Source organism: Podarcis raffonei, chromosome 4 (genome assembly GCF_027172205.1).
Source record: "Podarcis raffonei isolate rPodRaf1 chromosome 4, rPodRaf1.pri, whole genome shotgun sequence".
Lineage (NCBI taxonomy): Eukaryota > Metazoa > Chordata > Lepidosauria > Squamata > Lacertidae > Podarcis > Podarcis raffonei.
The window spans coordinates 50396881-50415532 of NC_070605.1; the positions used below are offsets into that span (position 1 = coordinate 50396881).

The following is an 18652-nucleotide window of genomic DNA, read 5'->3' on the forward strand; positions in this document are numbered from 1 at the left end:
GGTGTATTGTGCTTATTGGGCATGGAATTGAAGAGCTTTAAACCAACATTTAACTGGTTAATGCTTTTCTTGGACTTTTAAGGAAGTGACTTTACATTTGCACTAAATTTATAATATTAATAATCCCTCACTATCCATTTCAATGGGATGTGTATTTGGATGCTCACATTGTTTATCTCCTTGTAAAGAGTTTCTCACATTTTCAAGAAGGGGTACCAAAAATCATGTGAAAGGCCTGAAGGTTTGTTTACAAGGAAGCAGTCCTTGCACAAAGCCCAACATGTTTTCATAAAACAGTGTCACATAAGAAACAGCAGTATTTTTGTTTTCATACTGTATTCTGCAAACATTTGTTTTGTAAAATTATTCTATTGTTGGTAAACAAAATGAACAAAGTGCTATTGAAGCATAGTTTCATAATTTCCTAAGTAGTTTTAATAGTGACAATATTGGGCTTGAAAAGTAATTCTATCCCCACCAATCTCCCCACTCCCACCCGATAATGTATTTCAGGTCTTTCCTTTCCTTTGAAATGTTCATAATTTGATTCTTCCCCATCCACCCACAATTGTTTCCTGTACTATGATATTTGAGTTCCCACATACTTCAGCTTTCTGAGTTTTACTAAGTAGCTGCTTGTCTTTAATACAAATTGCTCTATCATCTGTTCTGTTAACTGGGGTGATATAGGTTAACCAGTATGTGTGTGACAGATTGGGTTAGACAGCTCTCATACTAATGTTTAATTCTAGGTGTTAGTATAGAACAGAGTCTGTATATTGGAAAACTAAATACAAGTGCAACTTTGTGTGCATGAGAATTCCAGGATCAAGTTGTTTGGACTTATTATCAGTAATAATTTTCCTCAATATTCCTGGCCTCAAGCATGAAATAACTTGTTTTAGTTCTTGACTTTCGGCTTTTTTATTTAGTGAACTCAGGGAATCACCTCTGTATCTGAACTCATCTCTGTGCAATTTGGTATAATGCAAACTTATTTTAGTGACACCCACATTAACTATGACAAATCCACATAGGAGAAAATCTGTCATGATATAGCCAAAGATTAAGTACTTAGAAGTCCTCTAGATTTCAGTGGGACCAAAAAGTGCTGTAAATTATCTTGATTGTGCTCAGAGAGTTCAGAACACTGCTTTCTTTAACTTCACAGAAGTATTGAATGGTTTTGTATACAGCAATTTTCTTCGTAGAAAATTTCTTTTTCAAAAGAAAAACAAAAGCAACTCATTTATGAGCTGATCTGTTTGTCAGCAATTTTTCTTATTTTTGTTTTTCTTTATCTCATAGTAAGCATCTTTAACTGCACTCATTTTAACTTATTTTATAACTTTAAACTCATTTTTAAAACCTACTTTTTAGATTGTCTTGAAACTGGTTTGGTATTACTTATAAACAGCTTCAAAATCGTACTATTTAAAGATGGCATGCTGGGGTTTAAACTGAAAAATAGATTTGGCATTTACTCATTTGGAACTGATTTTTCTGTCAGCATGTGAACTTTATTGCAGTGATATATCTTAATGATGTCAGTGAGCAAATAAACTACTTAAGTAGGAGTCACCAAAAAGCATATAAAAGCAGTTATGACATACATTGACCTTTGAGGCAGAAATGAAGCTCCTGAAATACAATGATTTAATGAATAAAGGGTAACTGCTTTTTCAAGTTAATTCAGAAAAAGGAGAAATTTCAGAAAACTTCAAGTGAATATGACTATGGTGAGTAATATAATTCCTGGGTAGAAAAAAACTGAGGCAAGTGAAATCAAATGCATTAATATTCATATGATTTATTTCACATACCATGTGATTTACATTAAGTGTTCACAAGTATAGCAGGAAAATGAGATGGTGATCTGGTTGTTGCAAAAACTTTGTAATGGGAAAATACATGCAAGGCAAAAACTTATCAGTTCTTAAACCGAATGGATTCGTGAAACTAATCAAGGGGAGGAACAATTATATAAAATTGTGTAATGAAGCAGTTTAAGAATCTGAAGAAAGGAAATGAAGAGCCTTATATAAAACCTTGTGGGATTTAAAAAAATAATTAAAAAATCCAATGAACTAAATTGAAGTTAAACTTGTATGGAAAAGCAAAGAACATAGTGAAAAATAAAGAATGCTTGAAGATATGGGCAATTGAAGAGGAAAATCCTTGCAACTTTAAACGATTAATGTGTTGTAGTTGTGGTGGCACAGGCAATGCTTTGTATTATTAATCAGATTCCAAAGCTTTAGCCTGAAGGTGTGTGCTTTCCAAGGTTTTCTTAACATTAGCAAAAACCATTGTCATATGGGGCTTCTGTTGAGAAGATCTTGCGCTGCTGTCCTGTTCTTTTAAGCTGTTATAACTAAAAGTAGGATCCTCACCTCTGATTTGACATCCCTTCTTATATATGTAGGAATGCAGTCTAAGCTATGTTATTCAAAGATTGTGAAGCCTTTAAAAATGGGCCTGGAAAATTGCCAGCAGCTGCTACAAATTTTGCAATACTGTTTGAATCTGTTTCCATCTTTGGAAGATGTAGCTGTGAAGCTTCTCAGTTGACATCCAGCTTATTTCCGAGCTTATTTCTTATATATTTGACTACTGAAGCTATTAAAAAAAATCTTGTATGATAAAGTGAAATCCATATCATAGAAGAGGGAGCTTATAATATATAGTTGATAAAAGGTCCATCTGGCTGTGGGCATGTTTTTCTTTTTCCAGTAGCAATGCCAAGTCCTACCCTTTTTGTGCACATGATCTGACAGGACAAGAAAGAGCAGGAAAAGTCATTTCCCCCTCAGTGTCTGAATTCTTTGCTAACAACATTCTGTTTGGTCTAAATTTTGTTCTGTGTTTTTCTCCTCCACCAACTTAACACAGTTTCTCAATGGTTGGTTTAAAAGGCGATCCTTGCTGTGTTTATCCGTATATTAAATTATAGATTACTATGATGTAAATGCACTTCAGATAGCTTTCCACTTACATGCTCCCCACTTGCTTGTCCTTCTGCAGCTGTGAAGAGGAGTTTGAAAGCTTTTGCTTCTGTCCCCCCTCCCCACTACAACTTGCTGTGACAAACTATGATTAATGTTTGAAACAACCCACCTTGATCAGTTTGCCTGTTCAGATAGCACAAGAGGTGGTTAAGCAAAAATGGAAGTGAAAGTTTATTAATTCCAGCTTGTAATCATGCTGTAAGAGGAGATGGCATGAGGAGCATGCATACCCAAGGCTCACGGTGGTGCACTAATGTCACAATAAATTATGGTTTGTATGATGTCTGAATGCAGAGTTCATATTGAAAAAGCTTGAGAAACATTGGTTAGATTAGGAATGACTGCAGTTGTTATGCTACCTCAGTAAGATTCCCCAAACAGAGACGTAATATTCTAGATTTAGAGAAACCTTGTTGAATATTCAGGGAAGCTGCTCCAAAATTAGTTATTTGCATTTGCTCGTGGGCAACTTTACACTTTCCACAGAATATTCCATTTTTAAAACATTGGGCTGGATTTAGACTTTCCTCCTAATGGTGGATGGGGAAATTGATGTTTGCTGATTCCACATCTTCCTGCAGACCCAATTGCCACTTCCCACATTCTCCCAGAGCAGTATGGAAGGTGGCATACAGAGCTGCATGGAGATGGGAGCAACACTGGAAGAAAAGCTTAGAATAAGAAGGCACCAGGCTGTTAATCCCTTTGGTAAGCCAAAAAGGGAGTGGGCAGAAGAAGTTGAGGGAGAGTGATGGTGTAAAATATACACCTTTATTGAGAAGATCTAATGATAACATTCAAGGCCCCAGATTAAGGATCCTGACAAGATTTGGCCTTAAATCCCAAGGTGCTCCTTGTCTTGTTGGATAGAACAATTGCAGAAGCCTGTTGGTTGCGTTTGATTCCAAAAAATCACGAACAGTCGAAGCTCATTAGCAAATAGAACTTTTACTAATGATTTCTGGCTTAGTTGCAAAAATAAAACAAAAACCAACTTCAAGAATAGATATAAAGAAACTCAGAGGATGTGAAGAGAAGAAAAGAAAAGTGAAGGTAAGAATGAGCAGGCAGTTCACTGAGCTCAGATATATCTTTCTGGCTCACTTTCTGGCCTTGACAGAGAACACACAGAGAACAGAGTAACCCATGACATCTGCTGCTGTCTCAGCAGAAATGAACAGTTACAGACACACTAGAATAAACCAGTATTTTCCAGTACTGGGCAGTTGCTGCCTTCAAAGACTGCCAAGAGAGATCCCACAGAGAATAAAGATCTCTCTTGAAGTGAAAAGGCTACTTAGGTCTCTGAAGATCATAGGAACCCATAAAAAATGTATTCAGTGGCTGGAAGGAGACTTACAGAAGGTGAAGCTTGGAGCCAACACATAATATGTTTAGGAAACAAGGCAGCATCACTTTCAGAAGATGACAAACATGTATTTGCTACATGTATTAGCACTGAAGCGACAGGAAATTCTTTTTCATCAATTTAGAGAGTTGGGATCTGCTGAGGTGTGTTTACTTTCCAAGAACTCTCACCATCTGTATAAAAGAAAAAGAGTCTTGTGGCACCTTAAAAACAAGCAGATTTGTTATGACATATGCTTATGCTTCGCTAAATCTGTTAGTCTTTAAGGTGCCACAGGACTGTTGTTTTAACTGCAACAAACTAATACAATTGTCCCATTATAATTTGTCTGCCTAAGTTACGGTAATTATTGCATAGATTATGCCCAATGCAATTGTGGAAATGTTTACATACATACATAAAAATAAATCTTAAGAAACTGGTCTAAAAATGCATGATGTTTATTGAATACAGACTGTAATCTTAAAATTGATTCAAATTCTTTGAAGACATCTTCCACCGCATAGAAGTTTAACAGTATGCAAAACTGACTGTTTGCAGACAAAGTACTATTTTAATCGTTTTTTGAAAGAGTTGTTTTCAAGGGTTCCATAGGGGAATGGCTGTAGCTCAGACCACCTTCTTTGCACACAGAAGGTCTCAGGTTCGATCCCTAACGACTCCAAGCAAGACTGGGATGTGTATAGCAGTTGTAATTCTGAAGAATCTCTGCCAGTCACTGTAGATATACTGAGTTAGATGGATCAAAAGTTGTACTTGTTTTAAGACATCTTCCTATGTTTCTAAATTAGTAAGAAGTTATGAGAAAATAGAGCTTGCTCCTTGTGGAGCCTCACTCAGCATGCACGTTCCTGAGTGCTGTTATGTGCATGCAGCTTGTTTTATTTTTAGTTTCCTTTTATTATTGTAGTAAGATGCCCAGAAATCTTGGTTCTAGGGTACAATATTAATACTAAAATAAATAATAAATAATAATTCTTCTGTGAGAGGGCTATGCATATAAATAGGGATCATGAGCAGGACCAGCATTCATAGATTAGAGGATGCCAAAGGAACTGAAACAAGCATAATTCTAATATTTAGGGTAGAAACTGATAATTTTGTGCTAAAGAAAGCACTTTTGATCTAGTGGATGTGTCTGCTAAAGGAAAAGGAAGAGGGACATTTTTGCCTATTTTCCCTGCATCCCCCCATGCCATTGTTCCGAGAGTGGGCGGATGTCACAACTCTGTAACCAGTTTTCAAGGGAGAACTGGAAACTGGGGGAGGGGGAGGAATGGTAAAAAAAAAAACAAAACTTCCCCTCTTCTTCCATTAGCATGGGCATCTGTTGAATCAAAAGGGGAAGCAGGGTTATTGGCTTGTTTTGTTCTTGTATCAATTATGCATTTTGTGCTTTATCCTGTGTTTTTATGCTGTGAACCACCTAGATTATATTTATTTATTTACCAGATTTATATCTCATCTTTCCTGACAGTTCAGTGATAAGATACAAAAGCACAGCTATAAAACCAGATATAAAAACCAGATGAAATGTCTGCCTTAAAATGTTTGAAATGCTAAACACAAGCATCAGTGGCAGGTAAACATATTCAAAAAAGTTGCAAAGTAAAACAATCCAATAAAACCAGTTATTCAAAGGGATTAGCAAATTAGAAGGTCAGGGGTGAAAGATTCCCCCCCCCCAAAAAAAGTTCTTTTACATTGAGCCAAAAAGCTAGCTGCTTGGGAGTAAAAGGTGAACATTGCATAAATAAGCCACACAGTTTACTCCCACCCTACCCCTCTGGAGAAGGGAAATACACTAAATTTTGAAAACCTTTGGCCATCTGTTTAACAAGCAGGTTTATGCCTGGCCATCATAGCTCCCTAGGCACATATGCTGAATCAGGTAAATTTCCATATCTAATTTTGGATACAACTCTGAACATACACTAGGGTTGGATCTAAGAAATCATTAATTGAATTACCTGCTGGATGTGACAAGTGATATATTATCCAGTATTCTCCTAACAGTTTCTGAGGCATTAAACATAATGGAAATATTCAAATGTATGGAGACAGTTTCCAGCCAAGGGTTTGCTGCTCTGCATAATTTCTGTATTGATTTTATGCAAAGCCACTTCTCATCATTGTAATAATGGCCTAAGAGGGTTTTTCCCTCCTCTGAAAGGAATGGGGAGAATGACTTATTTTATATTCAGCAGTATTGAACACTTTCCTTGTAGCTTCTTTAACCCTCCTTCATTAGAAAACCTGACTGGGCCATTCCAGCACTGGGGTCAAATGTGCCTGAATTTGGGGACATTGTTTATAGTAATAAATTAGGAGGACTGCTGTAGGTCTAGTTCTGTGTAAATTCTGGAATGAACAGGGGCCCCAGGTGGATTGCAGTTCTGTTTTCATTCCATTTCTATCTAGAAGGCTGTTTCCAGAAGGTGGTGCTATGGGACTGCTGTTCAGCCCAGTATGCTATGTAGCCCCACAGTGTTCCATCTTTTTCCATATGCATCTCAACATCTACCTGAGGCCACTGAGTGACATCACCCACAGGTTTGATGTTTGGTTACATCCATATGCTTTACACCTGAGTCTGGTGTGGATGTGAACATATTAAGTCTGTAATAAAGTAGATGGAGATCAGGAAGCTCCAGTTGGTGGGCAATTTGTTGTCCAATGAGTGTTTAACCTGTTCTACATGATGTTGCCATTCCCCTCAAGGAGTTCACAATTTGGGGGTGCTTCTTGATCCAGCTTTGTCACTGGAACCATGCTTCCACAGCTCATAACATCTTTTGATGGCACATTAGCTGTGACTCTGCTTGGCTAGAAATAGCGAGCCTCATTCATCCATGTGGTGGCAACCCCCAAATTAGACTATTGCAATGTGTTGCATTTGGAGCTACCTTTGTCAGGAAACTGTTAGCTAGTTAGTTAGCTACTCATCTGCTAACTAGACCTGAATGGTGGGGTCATACCTTACTGGTGCTGTTGCACTGGCTCCGGGTTCATTTTTGGTCACAAAATGCTGTTGTTTACTTTTAAAGTCCCAAATGGTTTCTGACCTGGGTATCTGAAGAGATGCTTCTAACACAGCCTGAGCTCCAGAGTTCCTGCTGTCTCACGTAAAGCAGGTGGCAACGGGAATAGGGTCTGGTCAGTTGTTGAGCCTTGCTTATGAGATCCTCTTCTGCAAAGAACTATGTTGTCTTTCTGGAACAAAGACCTTTCTATTTTTCCTGTGTTTCATTCTCTCTCTCCAGAAATGTTTTAATTGCTGCTTTTATCTTGCATTATGTTTTTTGTCATATTTTTTTAAACAGCAGCATATATGTGCTTTCATATTGTGTTCTATATGGCTTATATAAGCCACCCAGTGGTATAAAATTATTAAATATAGATTTGGTGTTTTCTTTAATATATATTAAACACCCTAAGTTTCATGTTGCAATATGGCCTTCATCAAGTATGCATGCAAATTTCTGAGAATTCACAGAGGTGTTACATATTGTTTGAACAGTCTATGCCATTATTTCAGCTTAACATCAGCAAAGCAAAACACCTGGGCAGAAAATTTGTCAAAAAGTACATACTGTAAAAAAAATATCCTGATCCACTTTGTAGGCTGGGATTGCTGAGAGCTGCATAGGTTTGCTAAATACAATGAACTGTTATTACAGAAACTACCCACTTTATGTAGGTGTGCTATCCCAATTAAATGATGAAATGCTCCAATATTTGATTACCAGTTAGCCAGAAAGCCATGATCTGGTTGACAGTGGAAAAGTTTCCACTGCAGTTTTACTTCCTCAACTGCCCCCTCCAGATAGCACAAACACTGTGCTTACACAGTTCTGTTTTGCATTTCTAAGAATTAAGTGGCTGTGTTTTACTGTTCCCCGTTGCACCTTTTGCTTCTTAGTATCTCTGCCTGATTCCACCCAAGCAGAATAAAAATAAAATTATTAAACAAATAGGCAGGAAAGCCTTATAGACTTTCAGATACATTTCCTCCTGACACAGTACTATGAAGATGCTAAACTCTTAGAAATGAAAGGTGCTTAGTGGTTCTGTGCCTAGAGAATTATAACTCAAGTTATAATTTATTATGATTCTATCAAATACTATATATGTTCTTGATATGGGCCTAATTTACGAGTAGTATAGCACACACTTCCTCTCATTTGAACTTATTGGCTTCATTTTGAATTACGGGTCGTATCAGATACCATTGACAGCACTGCAATTTAACTGTCATAATAGTACTTCATGTGTCAAAGTAATTCAATTTGCTGCCAAGCTTGGTGCTTCCAGTAAACTGTGTTCTGTCATATAAGCTGTTGATTCAGTGATTTCTTGGGCATCATTTTTTGTTTTAATCCTTTTAAAACGAATCTACCTGATTTGGATGAATCTTATCTGATGTCACACGGTTTGCAAACCCATTCATCTTCAATTTTAAAGCCACTATTTTAAAGTCGTATTTTCAACTTTCAATTTGTGGTGGCCATCCAGATGAAGATGGGGAGTCGTGAGCATTCTCATAGAGCCCCCTTCCTTGATTTGGCCCAGCTCCACACTATGGTCCAGTAGTGTGCTATTTCCCTCTGGGCCCAATTCTCAGTTTCCCTCCTTGCTTTCATTGATTCTTGCGTGATCAGAAGGGGAACAGCCAGCAGCAGCAAAGGCAATTAGCTGGGTCAGTGAGTGCCTAATGATGTTGTCCCCTGGCATTGACCTTCTTCTGTAGCTTCTTCAATGCATATTCTGTAGCCTCTGCTTATGAATGCCGCATATGGTCACTCTAGCTGAATCCATTTGAGGTATTATGCAGCAGTCACATAGAAATCTGAGCATGTTCCAGTAATCAAGGGAAGGTGAAGTGAAGGCATGATGTGACATGGTGAGATGTTTTAGGTGGCAATTTTTAGCAGTGGTGAAGTAGCCAGTTGTTTGTTTTCAGTGTTTTCGATGAGAATAGCTTAGGGACAATTTTTCCACCCTGAAACTGTATTTCATGAGGAAAAGGGGGGATTTCATCCTGTTTGCTATGTGCCATGTGTAGCTCACACCATGTAGCTATGTGAGAATTAAGTTTAAATCAGATTTTAGGTTGGGTTTTTTTTTGAAAATAATTTCTAAAAAATAATTTTAATAGCTACTTGCCATTGTGTATTAACACAAGCAATGCTAAAAATGCAGTCAAGCATGTTCACTAAGCCATGATTTGCTTTAATCATGATTTGTTCAACAAACAACTAATCTTGTCACAGATAAGCAAACAAACTATATATTGTTTCTCCAAGTAGCTTGATTTGTTTTCCAGTTGATCTTGCATTGTGCATCTATATAGTGTGTTAATAGGGATAGGCTTAATTAAGTTTAATTTTGACTAATATGTAAAGTTAATTTCTGTAATCAGTGCCCCACTCACACAATGTATTTAAAAGTGCAGTATAAAGCCAAGTATTTTGTTCATGAGAAGAAAATAGAAAGGGAAGTGTGCTAATAATATTTCAGAAATTATTACAGAGTACTTCTTTATATATTACACACTGATATAACTGGTCATTGAAATCTCTATAGCATCTTGTATAGTGTTGGGTTGACTGAAGAGAAAGAAAGAACACACTTTTACAATATGTCCTCTCTTTTTTTGCAGATGCTCCAGTCTTTGTTTCAAATCAGACAACATATTATTCCTGGGAAGGAAATCCCATCAATATAAGTTGTGATGTTCTATCTAATCCATCAGCATCTATTCAATGGAGACAAGGAAAACTAGTTTTACCTGTAAGAAACTCAACTCATCTAAAGACACACAGTGCTGGAAGCAAACTGATACTAGAGGTAAGACCTTGAACCTGTGTTAGTAACTTAAATACTGTTTTAAAAAAATCATAATATCTTTGCTTCTACAATTGTGACTAAGATTATTTTCTGATGAGGGATTCTTCACCCTTCCCTTTTACATTCCCTTTTCGCCTGTGGCCTGTTGGAACAATCTCCCACAAGAGATCAGGGCCCTGCGGGATTTGGCATCTTTCTTTTATTATTAATAATAATAATTTGATATGGTTTGTTATTCTATACTTGAATTTGTCAATTTTTCCCTAGTGGTGTGTGTGTGTGTGTGTGTGTGTGTGTGTGTGTAAGCAATCCTATACACATATCCCAAGTAAGCACCAATGAACTCAAAAGGACTTCAGAATAAACAGGCATAGGATTGATCCTCTCCAAGTGCAGTTCCAGTGTTATTGTCGCAGAGGACTCAGACAAGATTCAATACAGCCCTCCTTCCTCACCTGTCTTGTGATTACCAGCAAGGTTTATGCAGCTGAGCCTCTAAACTTGGTGAAATTATGCTCTAGAGCAGGGTTTCTTTCCAACATTATTGCCCAGCATGGTACCCTCCAACTCCCATTAGCCCCAACCAGCATGGTCCGTGGTGAGGGATAATAGGAGTTGCAGTCCAACAGCATCCATAGGGCACAACATTGGCTACCTCAAATCAAAAGTAACTTGTACAGTGGACAGAAGGACAACTGGGCCTCCTATTCCTTACAGTTGCCCTGTGTACATGACAAGTAGGTGAAGGGAGATGGGACAGATCAGATTTTAGCAAGTAAGCTATGTGACATCCTTTACAGCTAGACTATGGGCTTGCTGTTGGCAGTATCAAGTCCCCAGAATGGAGGCTCCTTCTCAAACCTTGTACATTATTGATGTTAATCACAGAATCTTAGTATTGTAGAGCTTAAAAGGGACCCCATGGGACATCTAGTACAACTCCCTGCAATGCAGGAATATCAACTAAACATCCATGACAGATGACCATCCAATGGCAGTGGATATTTATGCTTAACCATTTCCAGTTGCTAGATGGATATGTAATTAGATTCACAATTATTATTATTTTTATTATTTCTTTTTGGGGGGGTAAAAACTAGATAATAATAAATTGCTTAAAGATTATACCGTTTTGTTTTTACATGCAGACTGATACACATTTGTATTTATCTATTTCCCCCCTCCCCTGTTGTGACCCTAAAGTTTGCTCCTACATCTGACAATGATTTTGGACGGTACAACTGCACAGCCACCAATAGAATAGGAACACGATATCAAGAATATATATTAGCTTTAGCTGGTAAGTAAAAATATTTGTTTTTTTAATATATATTATTTCAACAAACTTTCTGAATGGAGATACTTATCCCAGCTTGTACTGAGTTTAATTTAGGCTATGTGCGCTGTTTGAAAGTGTGTGTGCATGCATAAATTTGTGTTTTTTTAAAAAAAAATATTTGTATATATGCATTTGTTTAAACTATTTTTTTGTATATATATTACATATTGTAAACTGCTTCAGGGTAGCTCACGAGAAGCAATACTTTAATGAAAAATGGATAAATAATGTACTTAAGAATGTATAAGCCTACTTAATGTGTAGAAGTGAAAATCTCAATATAGCTTATGAATTGTGGAAACATATAATTTTTAAACCATAACAACACTGGATCATATAATTGGCCCTAAAATCTGATTGGCGAAGTGTTTCTTGAGAGCATACAATGATTAAGCTAGAGACACTTGCCTGAATAAATGAAATTATTAAGCTTTTTGAACAGTGTGTGTGATTTAGAAATAGGCAGAGAGAAGAGAATGAGAGCAAGCCTTACAGGCCTCTGTGGGATGTGAAGAGGAAAAAAAGGGAATATCACTGAAGGCCTTCTTCTTTATAACTTATTTCAAATACTTATTTGTTTATTTTACTACATATATGCCCTGCTCTTTTGGCAATGAGAAAGCAAAATGGTTAGCAACAATAGGCATAATTAAAATTTCTGTTCCCACCCTCAAAAACATCAATATGACAATAACTGCTACTGTCCAGGCTCCCACCCCAAAATATGCAAATAAGGGCTCTTACTTGTAAGAAAGATATATTTATTCAGGCAAATTATGGTAAAGGCTCAGCAGCAGACACAAGAGTTCAGGAGTTCAAGTGCAAGGCAAAAAGCTGAGGACTAGGTGGAAGCAACAGAAATGTCTCAAGAAGTTTCTACTCTCTGCCCACCAAGATGAGGTATGACATGTTCAATCGTCTCACAGGAATGTTCAGATTGCAAGTGTGTGCTACGACAGGGTGGGTGGGTCAGCTCCAGTCTCCAGACATGGTATCTGGTTCTAGGTGACATACCTGTTCCCTGTTTCCACGCAACAGACGTTGGGGTGGAAAGGCAAGATTCCCTTTTCTTCTGACAGGTTCCCAGCATTCAGGCTCCCTCTGTTTCTCCTCCTCCTCCTCCTGCATCAGAGCCTGCCAACCCAAGCTCAGCATTTCACAGTAAAGTTTTATATACATAGTACAATAATGGTTACACATGGTTAGACCAGAAATTCTCAAACTGTAGTAGTGAGGGCCCTTAACGCTGCAATCCTAAGCATGTTTACTCACCATCAGTAATTCAGGGCAAATGGTGCAAGATGAGTGAGATGCACAACCCACTATTGCAGTGGGTTTACATGCCTGTAAAGAAATATTCTAGCCCGCTTTTGACATACTGTGACTTATTTTAGCCACATTATACACCACAGCACATAAATCAAGGTGTCTTCTGGTGTAGACTAGGCATGACTGGAATGATAGTAATTTACACCAGTGAAGAATGTGAATCAAAGACACAAATCTCATTACAAAGCCAGATAGTTGCAAGGTGGTGATTATGTACGTAGCTTTCTCTCTGACTTCATTTGCTCTAATTGTTCTGCAATTCTTAAAGGTTGATTATGCTGGCTAAATGTCACTGTGCCTCCTTCATAAGCAATTAACATTTCTTTTATAAGTTTTATGAGAACAGCCCTTAATACATTCTTTAAAAGAGAAGTTTACAAGACAAAGAGTTGGGGGATTTTTGCTGCAGAACATTTTTGTCTGAAGAAATAATGGGTTATGCAGCTCAATAAATTTACTCAAAGCAAAGAAAAACTGTTTGCCAAGCAAATATTTCACAAGCACTGCACCCCCTAGAAATGTATATTTATACCTGTTAATATAACAGTTTTGTGTTAAGGGGAAGGATGGCAGTTTTAAGAATACATTAGCATCTTTCAGCCATGGCATGTGTTTTGTTTAACATTTATTCTGTACTACAGCAATTCTTTGAAAATACATTAAGCCCTGTATTTGAAAAACCCCATTTTGTTAAGGCCACTATAAAGGCCAGTGAAGGAAAAAAATCAGCAACCTTATTTCACTTCCCTGATGCATATTGTTAAGGTTTATGTTTTAATGAACCAGAATGCTGAAAAAAGTTGCAGGGGGAAATATATATTTGGTACATTTTCCCTATCCAGTTCAATTGAATAGCAACATTAAAAAGCAGCATCAAACAAATAAATGACATAGACTCTGGTCACTTTTATGGTCCCTGGAAAGGCAGTTCAGTGTCCTTCCAGTGACTGGGCTAAGGAAAAAACCAACTGCTGTTACTTCTCCATCATCAGTTACCTAATGGCTGAGAAAACACAACAGGGTGTGTGTTGAAGAATGTTTTGAATCCTGTTTATCCAACATTCCTCCTCCCTCCCCAAGCTGGCTTAATTATTTTGCGCTCCCAATGGGAAGAAAAACCCACGGGGTGGAGAACTACAGAAGGAAGAAGAAAAAGGAGGAGAATAAAGAGAATGCAAAAAGGAGGAGAAAGAGAAGTCACCCCCCTGTCCTGGTAGCATGAGCCCAGCAGGGCTTTGGATTGCTCTGTTGGTCATCAAGCTCATCTTGCTATAAAAATGTTTTTATAAGCCATCTAAATACAGAAGAGAAAAAGTCCTTTCCCAGGCACACTTCAATCAGGTCTTAGCCGATAACGGTCCAGACAGCAGGGCGTCTGATTCTGATCTTGAGGCTTGGGTTGTTTCATGTGGGCAAAGCAAGTCATTACAGTGACTTTGTCCCAGGCTGTTTTGGACTCTAAAGGTTAATTAACAGCAAGTAAAACTGAGTCAAGAGATGAATTACTTGTGTCTTTTACAATGCAGTTTAAGAATAACCTATTGCAATCATCTGTAGCATCTGGTCACATGAGGTGGTGAACTTTACTGCACCCTAATATTTGACTCTCTTATATGTGGCATATATATAATATACCTTTTTCATTCAGATTTGAATATAACCTTTGCATTTAACCTTTTCTTTAAAAACAAAACAATACTGACAAGGCATTGTTTGCTCAGATATAAGCTGGCACTTGATGCAAGAGAAGTCTGATGTGTGCAGAGCTTCGTCAGATTGGAACCACCAACCATGTACAGATCCGTTTTAAATGAATTTGTCATCCATCCATATCTAGGATGGTTAGAGTTGGCATGGAATTAGATGGGGAATTGTGCTCCCAGTACATTTCCGAGCACAATTCAATGTGTTGGTGCTGACCTTTAAAGCCCTAAACGGCCTTGGTCCTGTATACCCGAAGGAGTGTCTCCACCCCCGTCATCCAGCCCGGATACTGAGGTCCAGTGCTGAGGGCCCTCACTGCAAGAAGTGAGGTTACAGGGAACCAGGCAGAGGGCCTTCTCGGTAGTGGCACCTGCCCTGTGGAACGCCCTCCCAGCAGATGTCAAGGCAATAAACAACTATTTTACTTTTAAAAGACAACTGAAGGCGGCCTTGTTTAAGGAAGTTTTTAGTGTCTGATGCTGTATTGTTTTTAATATTCGGTTGGAAGCCGCCCAGAGTGGCCGGGGAAACCCAGCCAGATGAGCAGGGTATAAATAATATATTATTATTATTATTATTATTATTATTATTATTATTATTATTATTAACATGGACAGGAAAATGACAGAGGTAAAGTCACGTGAGCACAAACTTAACATGCTACCATAAACAAGCTGAAACCATGTAACTCTTTTATTGCTGTTACATTAGCTATAGAATATCATTTAATGTTTCTGCAATGTGGTTTTGACATTTTAAGACACATCAGTACACATTTTATAATATGTTCTTCTCAAGATGCTGAACACAGTATTATGTTTTTATTGATAAGGAATATAATTTCTAGTTACTTATCTCTTACACTTCCCTAGATGTACCATCCAGTCCACATGGAGTAAAAATTATAGAGATATCACAGACGGTTGCTAAAGTCTCTTTCAATAAACCAGATTCACATGGGGGCGTCCCAATCCATCATTATCAAGTGGATGTCAAAGAAGTCTCTTCAGAAACATGGAAAGTCGTTCTTTCCCATGGAGTTCAGAGTGAGTCTGCAACGGGAAAAACGGGGATAATTCATAATATGAATATAAAAGGAAAATACTTGTTAAATGCTCATTTCTGTCCATGGTATTACATGGGAGAGCACATTCTCTAATGGGGAACTAACATGTTTTAGATAATGAACACATATAGTCATCTTTAAATAGTTGTGGTAATTTTAGTGTGTAATAAAGTTTCAAAATGAAACCACTAAGATTTACTATGCTGTTGTCAAGCAAGATGTTCTTCATAGCAGAGTTATTCCAGCCCCTTGACTATCAGGTTGACTTTTCTCAAGCATTTTCAGATCTATCCTAAGTTATGGTGACTAAAACACATTATTCAACATATAGCCACACTATTTTCAGTTTCTTTCCTAGCAGAATTTTCCTTTCACAACTACCACACACTAGGATGACAGTTTCATTATGACCCCAATATATATTTTCTGGTTAGTCATTGCCAATTCACACCCCATAAGAGTATATGTGATTTTTTTTGGGGGGGGGGGTGCCAAACTTAACTCTTGCATACATGAAATTGCATTACCTGGACAAGAAAATGACAGAGGGAAAGTCAAGTGAACACAAATACAAATGTCCTCTCCAAGTGGATATACATTTTATGGAATTTTATATAAAGAAATATATCAAGCACACTTTAAAATTCATGAGCCAAAAGAAATATTGGCCCAGCTTTCCTATGGCATTTGTTTTTTTTTTATATTAAGTACTCTAGCAGCATAATTCTACATGTGGGAGTTTAATGGGGTTTGTTACTGAGTAAATGGGTGCAGGAGTATATGATTAGATTATTAATAAAATTGGTGGTAGTTTTGGGTATGTTTGTGTGTTTAATATATAGTGGCCAAACATATTTAGGTAAGGTCCAGACAATCTGAAGGACTGTATCTCCCTGTATTAGCCTGTCTGTGTTTTGAGATAGCTAAAGACATTGGAAGAATTATAATGCCTGTAATGTTTTTATTAGTGGCCACGAAAATTATTTAGGCAAAGCATGGGAAATTAATGTCTATACCTGCAAAGAAAAAAAATGACTGGGAAAAGCCATTTATTAACATAATTAATGCTATAAATTAATGCAAGAATTTAAAACTTTTATAATTGCTGGATAAAAATTGGACAATATTAGAAGTAAAACACTACACAAATATTTGTATTTGTATAGTATGCATTATTTTATAACTGTGGCATATATGTTACATACATTTCAAAATTATTTTTGTTATTGAAAACATTTTTAATACTAAAATTAAAGGTAACTCTACATGCATAGTGGATACTTGCATAGAATTTTACACTCCCAGTTTCTTGATTAAATCAGATTATAGGCTTACACCATATATTCAAGTAGTTTGGAGATAGTTCACTCGAATAGCATTTGAGGTTCTTCAGCATAATAAGTTGTTTATTACACAAGCCACAATGTGTATGTTTTATCAATATATCAGTTTAGTGCGTCCCTCAGCATACTATTTTCTTATAATATGCTGTATTTGTGTGGTCCTACGTTTTGACTTTATTTTATTACAATATAGGAACTTTAAATGGAATCTGAAAGACTGAGAATTAGTGGTGTCAGAAATGATACACATATCGTAAAAGAACTAGTAAAATGAAGAAATTAACAATGTGATTTCTAATGGTTATGTGATGGCAGCATTAACGTTCATTGTAATGAATAATCTCACTTTCTCTACCCAGAGGCTGAACTTCTGAAAACAGATGTAAAATTTTAAGCTTTCTACTTGTTACACATCTATTTATATAGCATACGTTTAATTATAACTGCAGTACTTCACAGACTGTTTTGGAACTGGTCCTTCATATGATAACATTCTTTCTTTTCTTTTCTTTTACCAAACAAAGCTGCTGAATAAAATAACACAGGGTGTAGAACATACTAATTAAAACCCATTCATACGAAGTCCATCATACATAGTGTTTAGAATGAACAATGTTTTGTTCTATTTTCTGGCTCTTACAGAACTAAATGTGTAAAGTATTGGTTGGTGCATTTAATTGGGTTGAAGAAATGCCACTGAACAATGGGGAGAAAATGTGCAGATATAACAAAAATGAACAATTTAACGTTTCATTAAGGATCCTGCCACCTCATTCCATGGCCTGTGGTTGACAACATTTCGAGGTTTGAGTGGGTTGGATCCAACCTTTATCTTCTGCGGACTCCAAGACTTATTTTGTCTTTGAAAGACTACCAACTCAGTGGAGGGCCAGACTATTCTGGAAGACCCTCTGGAATAGTATTGGAAGTAGTACTGGCAGATAGATATAGGAGACGGGGAGTTGGCCACAGTCAAATTTGGCCAGCAGAAAAGTTCCCTGAGAACAGAGGTGTACCTGGCAAAGGTGTGCCCATGGCTAGCAGCTGTATCCCCCCCCCCCCATGGCTTGAGCAGCAAAGCAGCAACCCAGGGTGAATGCAGATGGGGTCCTAGCCACTCCTAACAAGGGTGGAGACGTATGATTTTATACCACCACCCCTGGCCTGTACCCTCGGTGGAGGCCAGCTTGATCAACCCATAGGTACACTCCTGCCTGAGAACTCTGCTCAGAAGATATTATAGTGGGTAGGAGCAAATGCCAAATTGAACCCATTTTATTTACTTATTTTGGTTTTCATAGTTCTCTAGCAAAATAGCTCTGCTATTGTATCTTGTGTATATTACAATCAAACTCTGGGATGTGTGTCCACTATGGTAAGGTTGCCATCTGTCTGTCTTTCCCAGACCTGCCCTCTTTTTCCAGCTTAAAGTGTCTGTCCGGGCAGGTTTTTAAAATCAGGCAAAACGTCAGGAGTGGGGGGAGTTTGGGAGTTGAAGTCCATAGTGGTGGTGAGTGAACTTGCTAGAAGAGTACTGGTCCTGTGTGAGTGTGTGTGTGTTTGGCTCAAGGGTCGTTTCCATAATCCTTGCTTGCCTGCCTGTGAGAGGGAGAGTCCAGTGTGTTTGTATGTGTGCATATGTGG

The 18652-nt window shown here is 37.5% G+C and overlaps 1 protein-coding gene across 3 annotated transcripts in view; it reads left to right on the top strand.

Moving 5' to 3' along the window:
- Positions 1 to 18652, top strand: part of NCAM2 (neural cell adhesion molecule 2) — a 197262-nt gene that overhangs the window by 132046 nt on the left and 46564 nt on the right. For all 3 annotated transcript variants that reach the window (XM_053386518.1, XM_053386519.1, XM_053386517.1), the window contains exons 10-12: positions 10040 to 10227; positions 11431 to 11527; positions 15472 to 15645. In XM_053386518.1, the coding sequence (XP_053242493.1) occupies positions 10040 to 10227; positions 11431 to 11527; positions 15472 to 15645 (459 nt within the window). The remainder of the gene's footprint in view (positions 1 to 10039; positions 10228 to 11430; positions 11528 to 15471; positions 15646 to 18652) is intronic.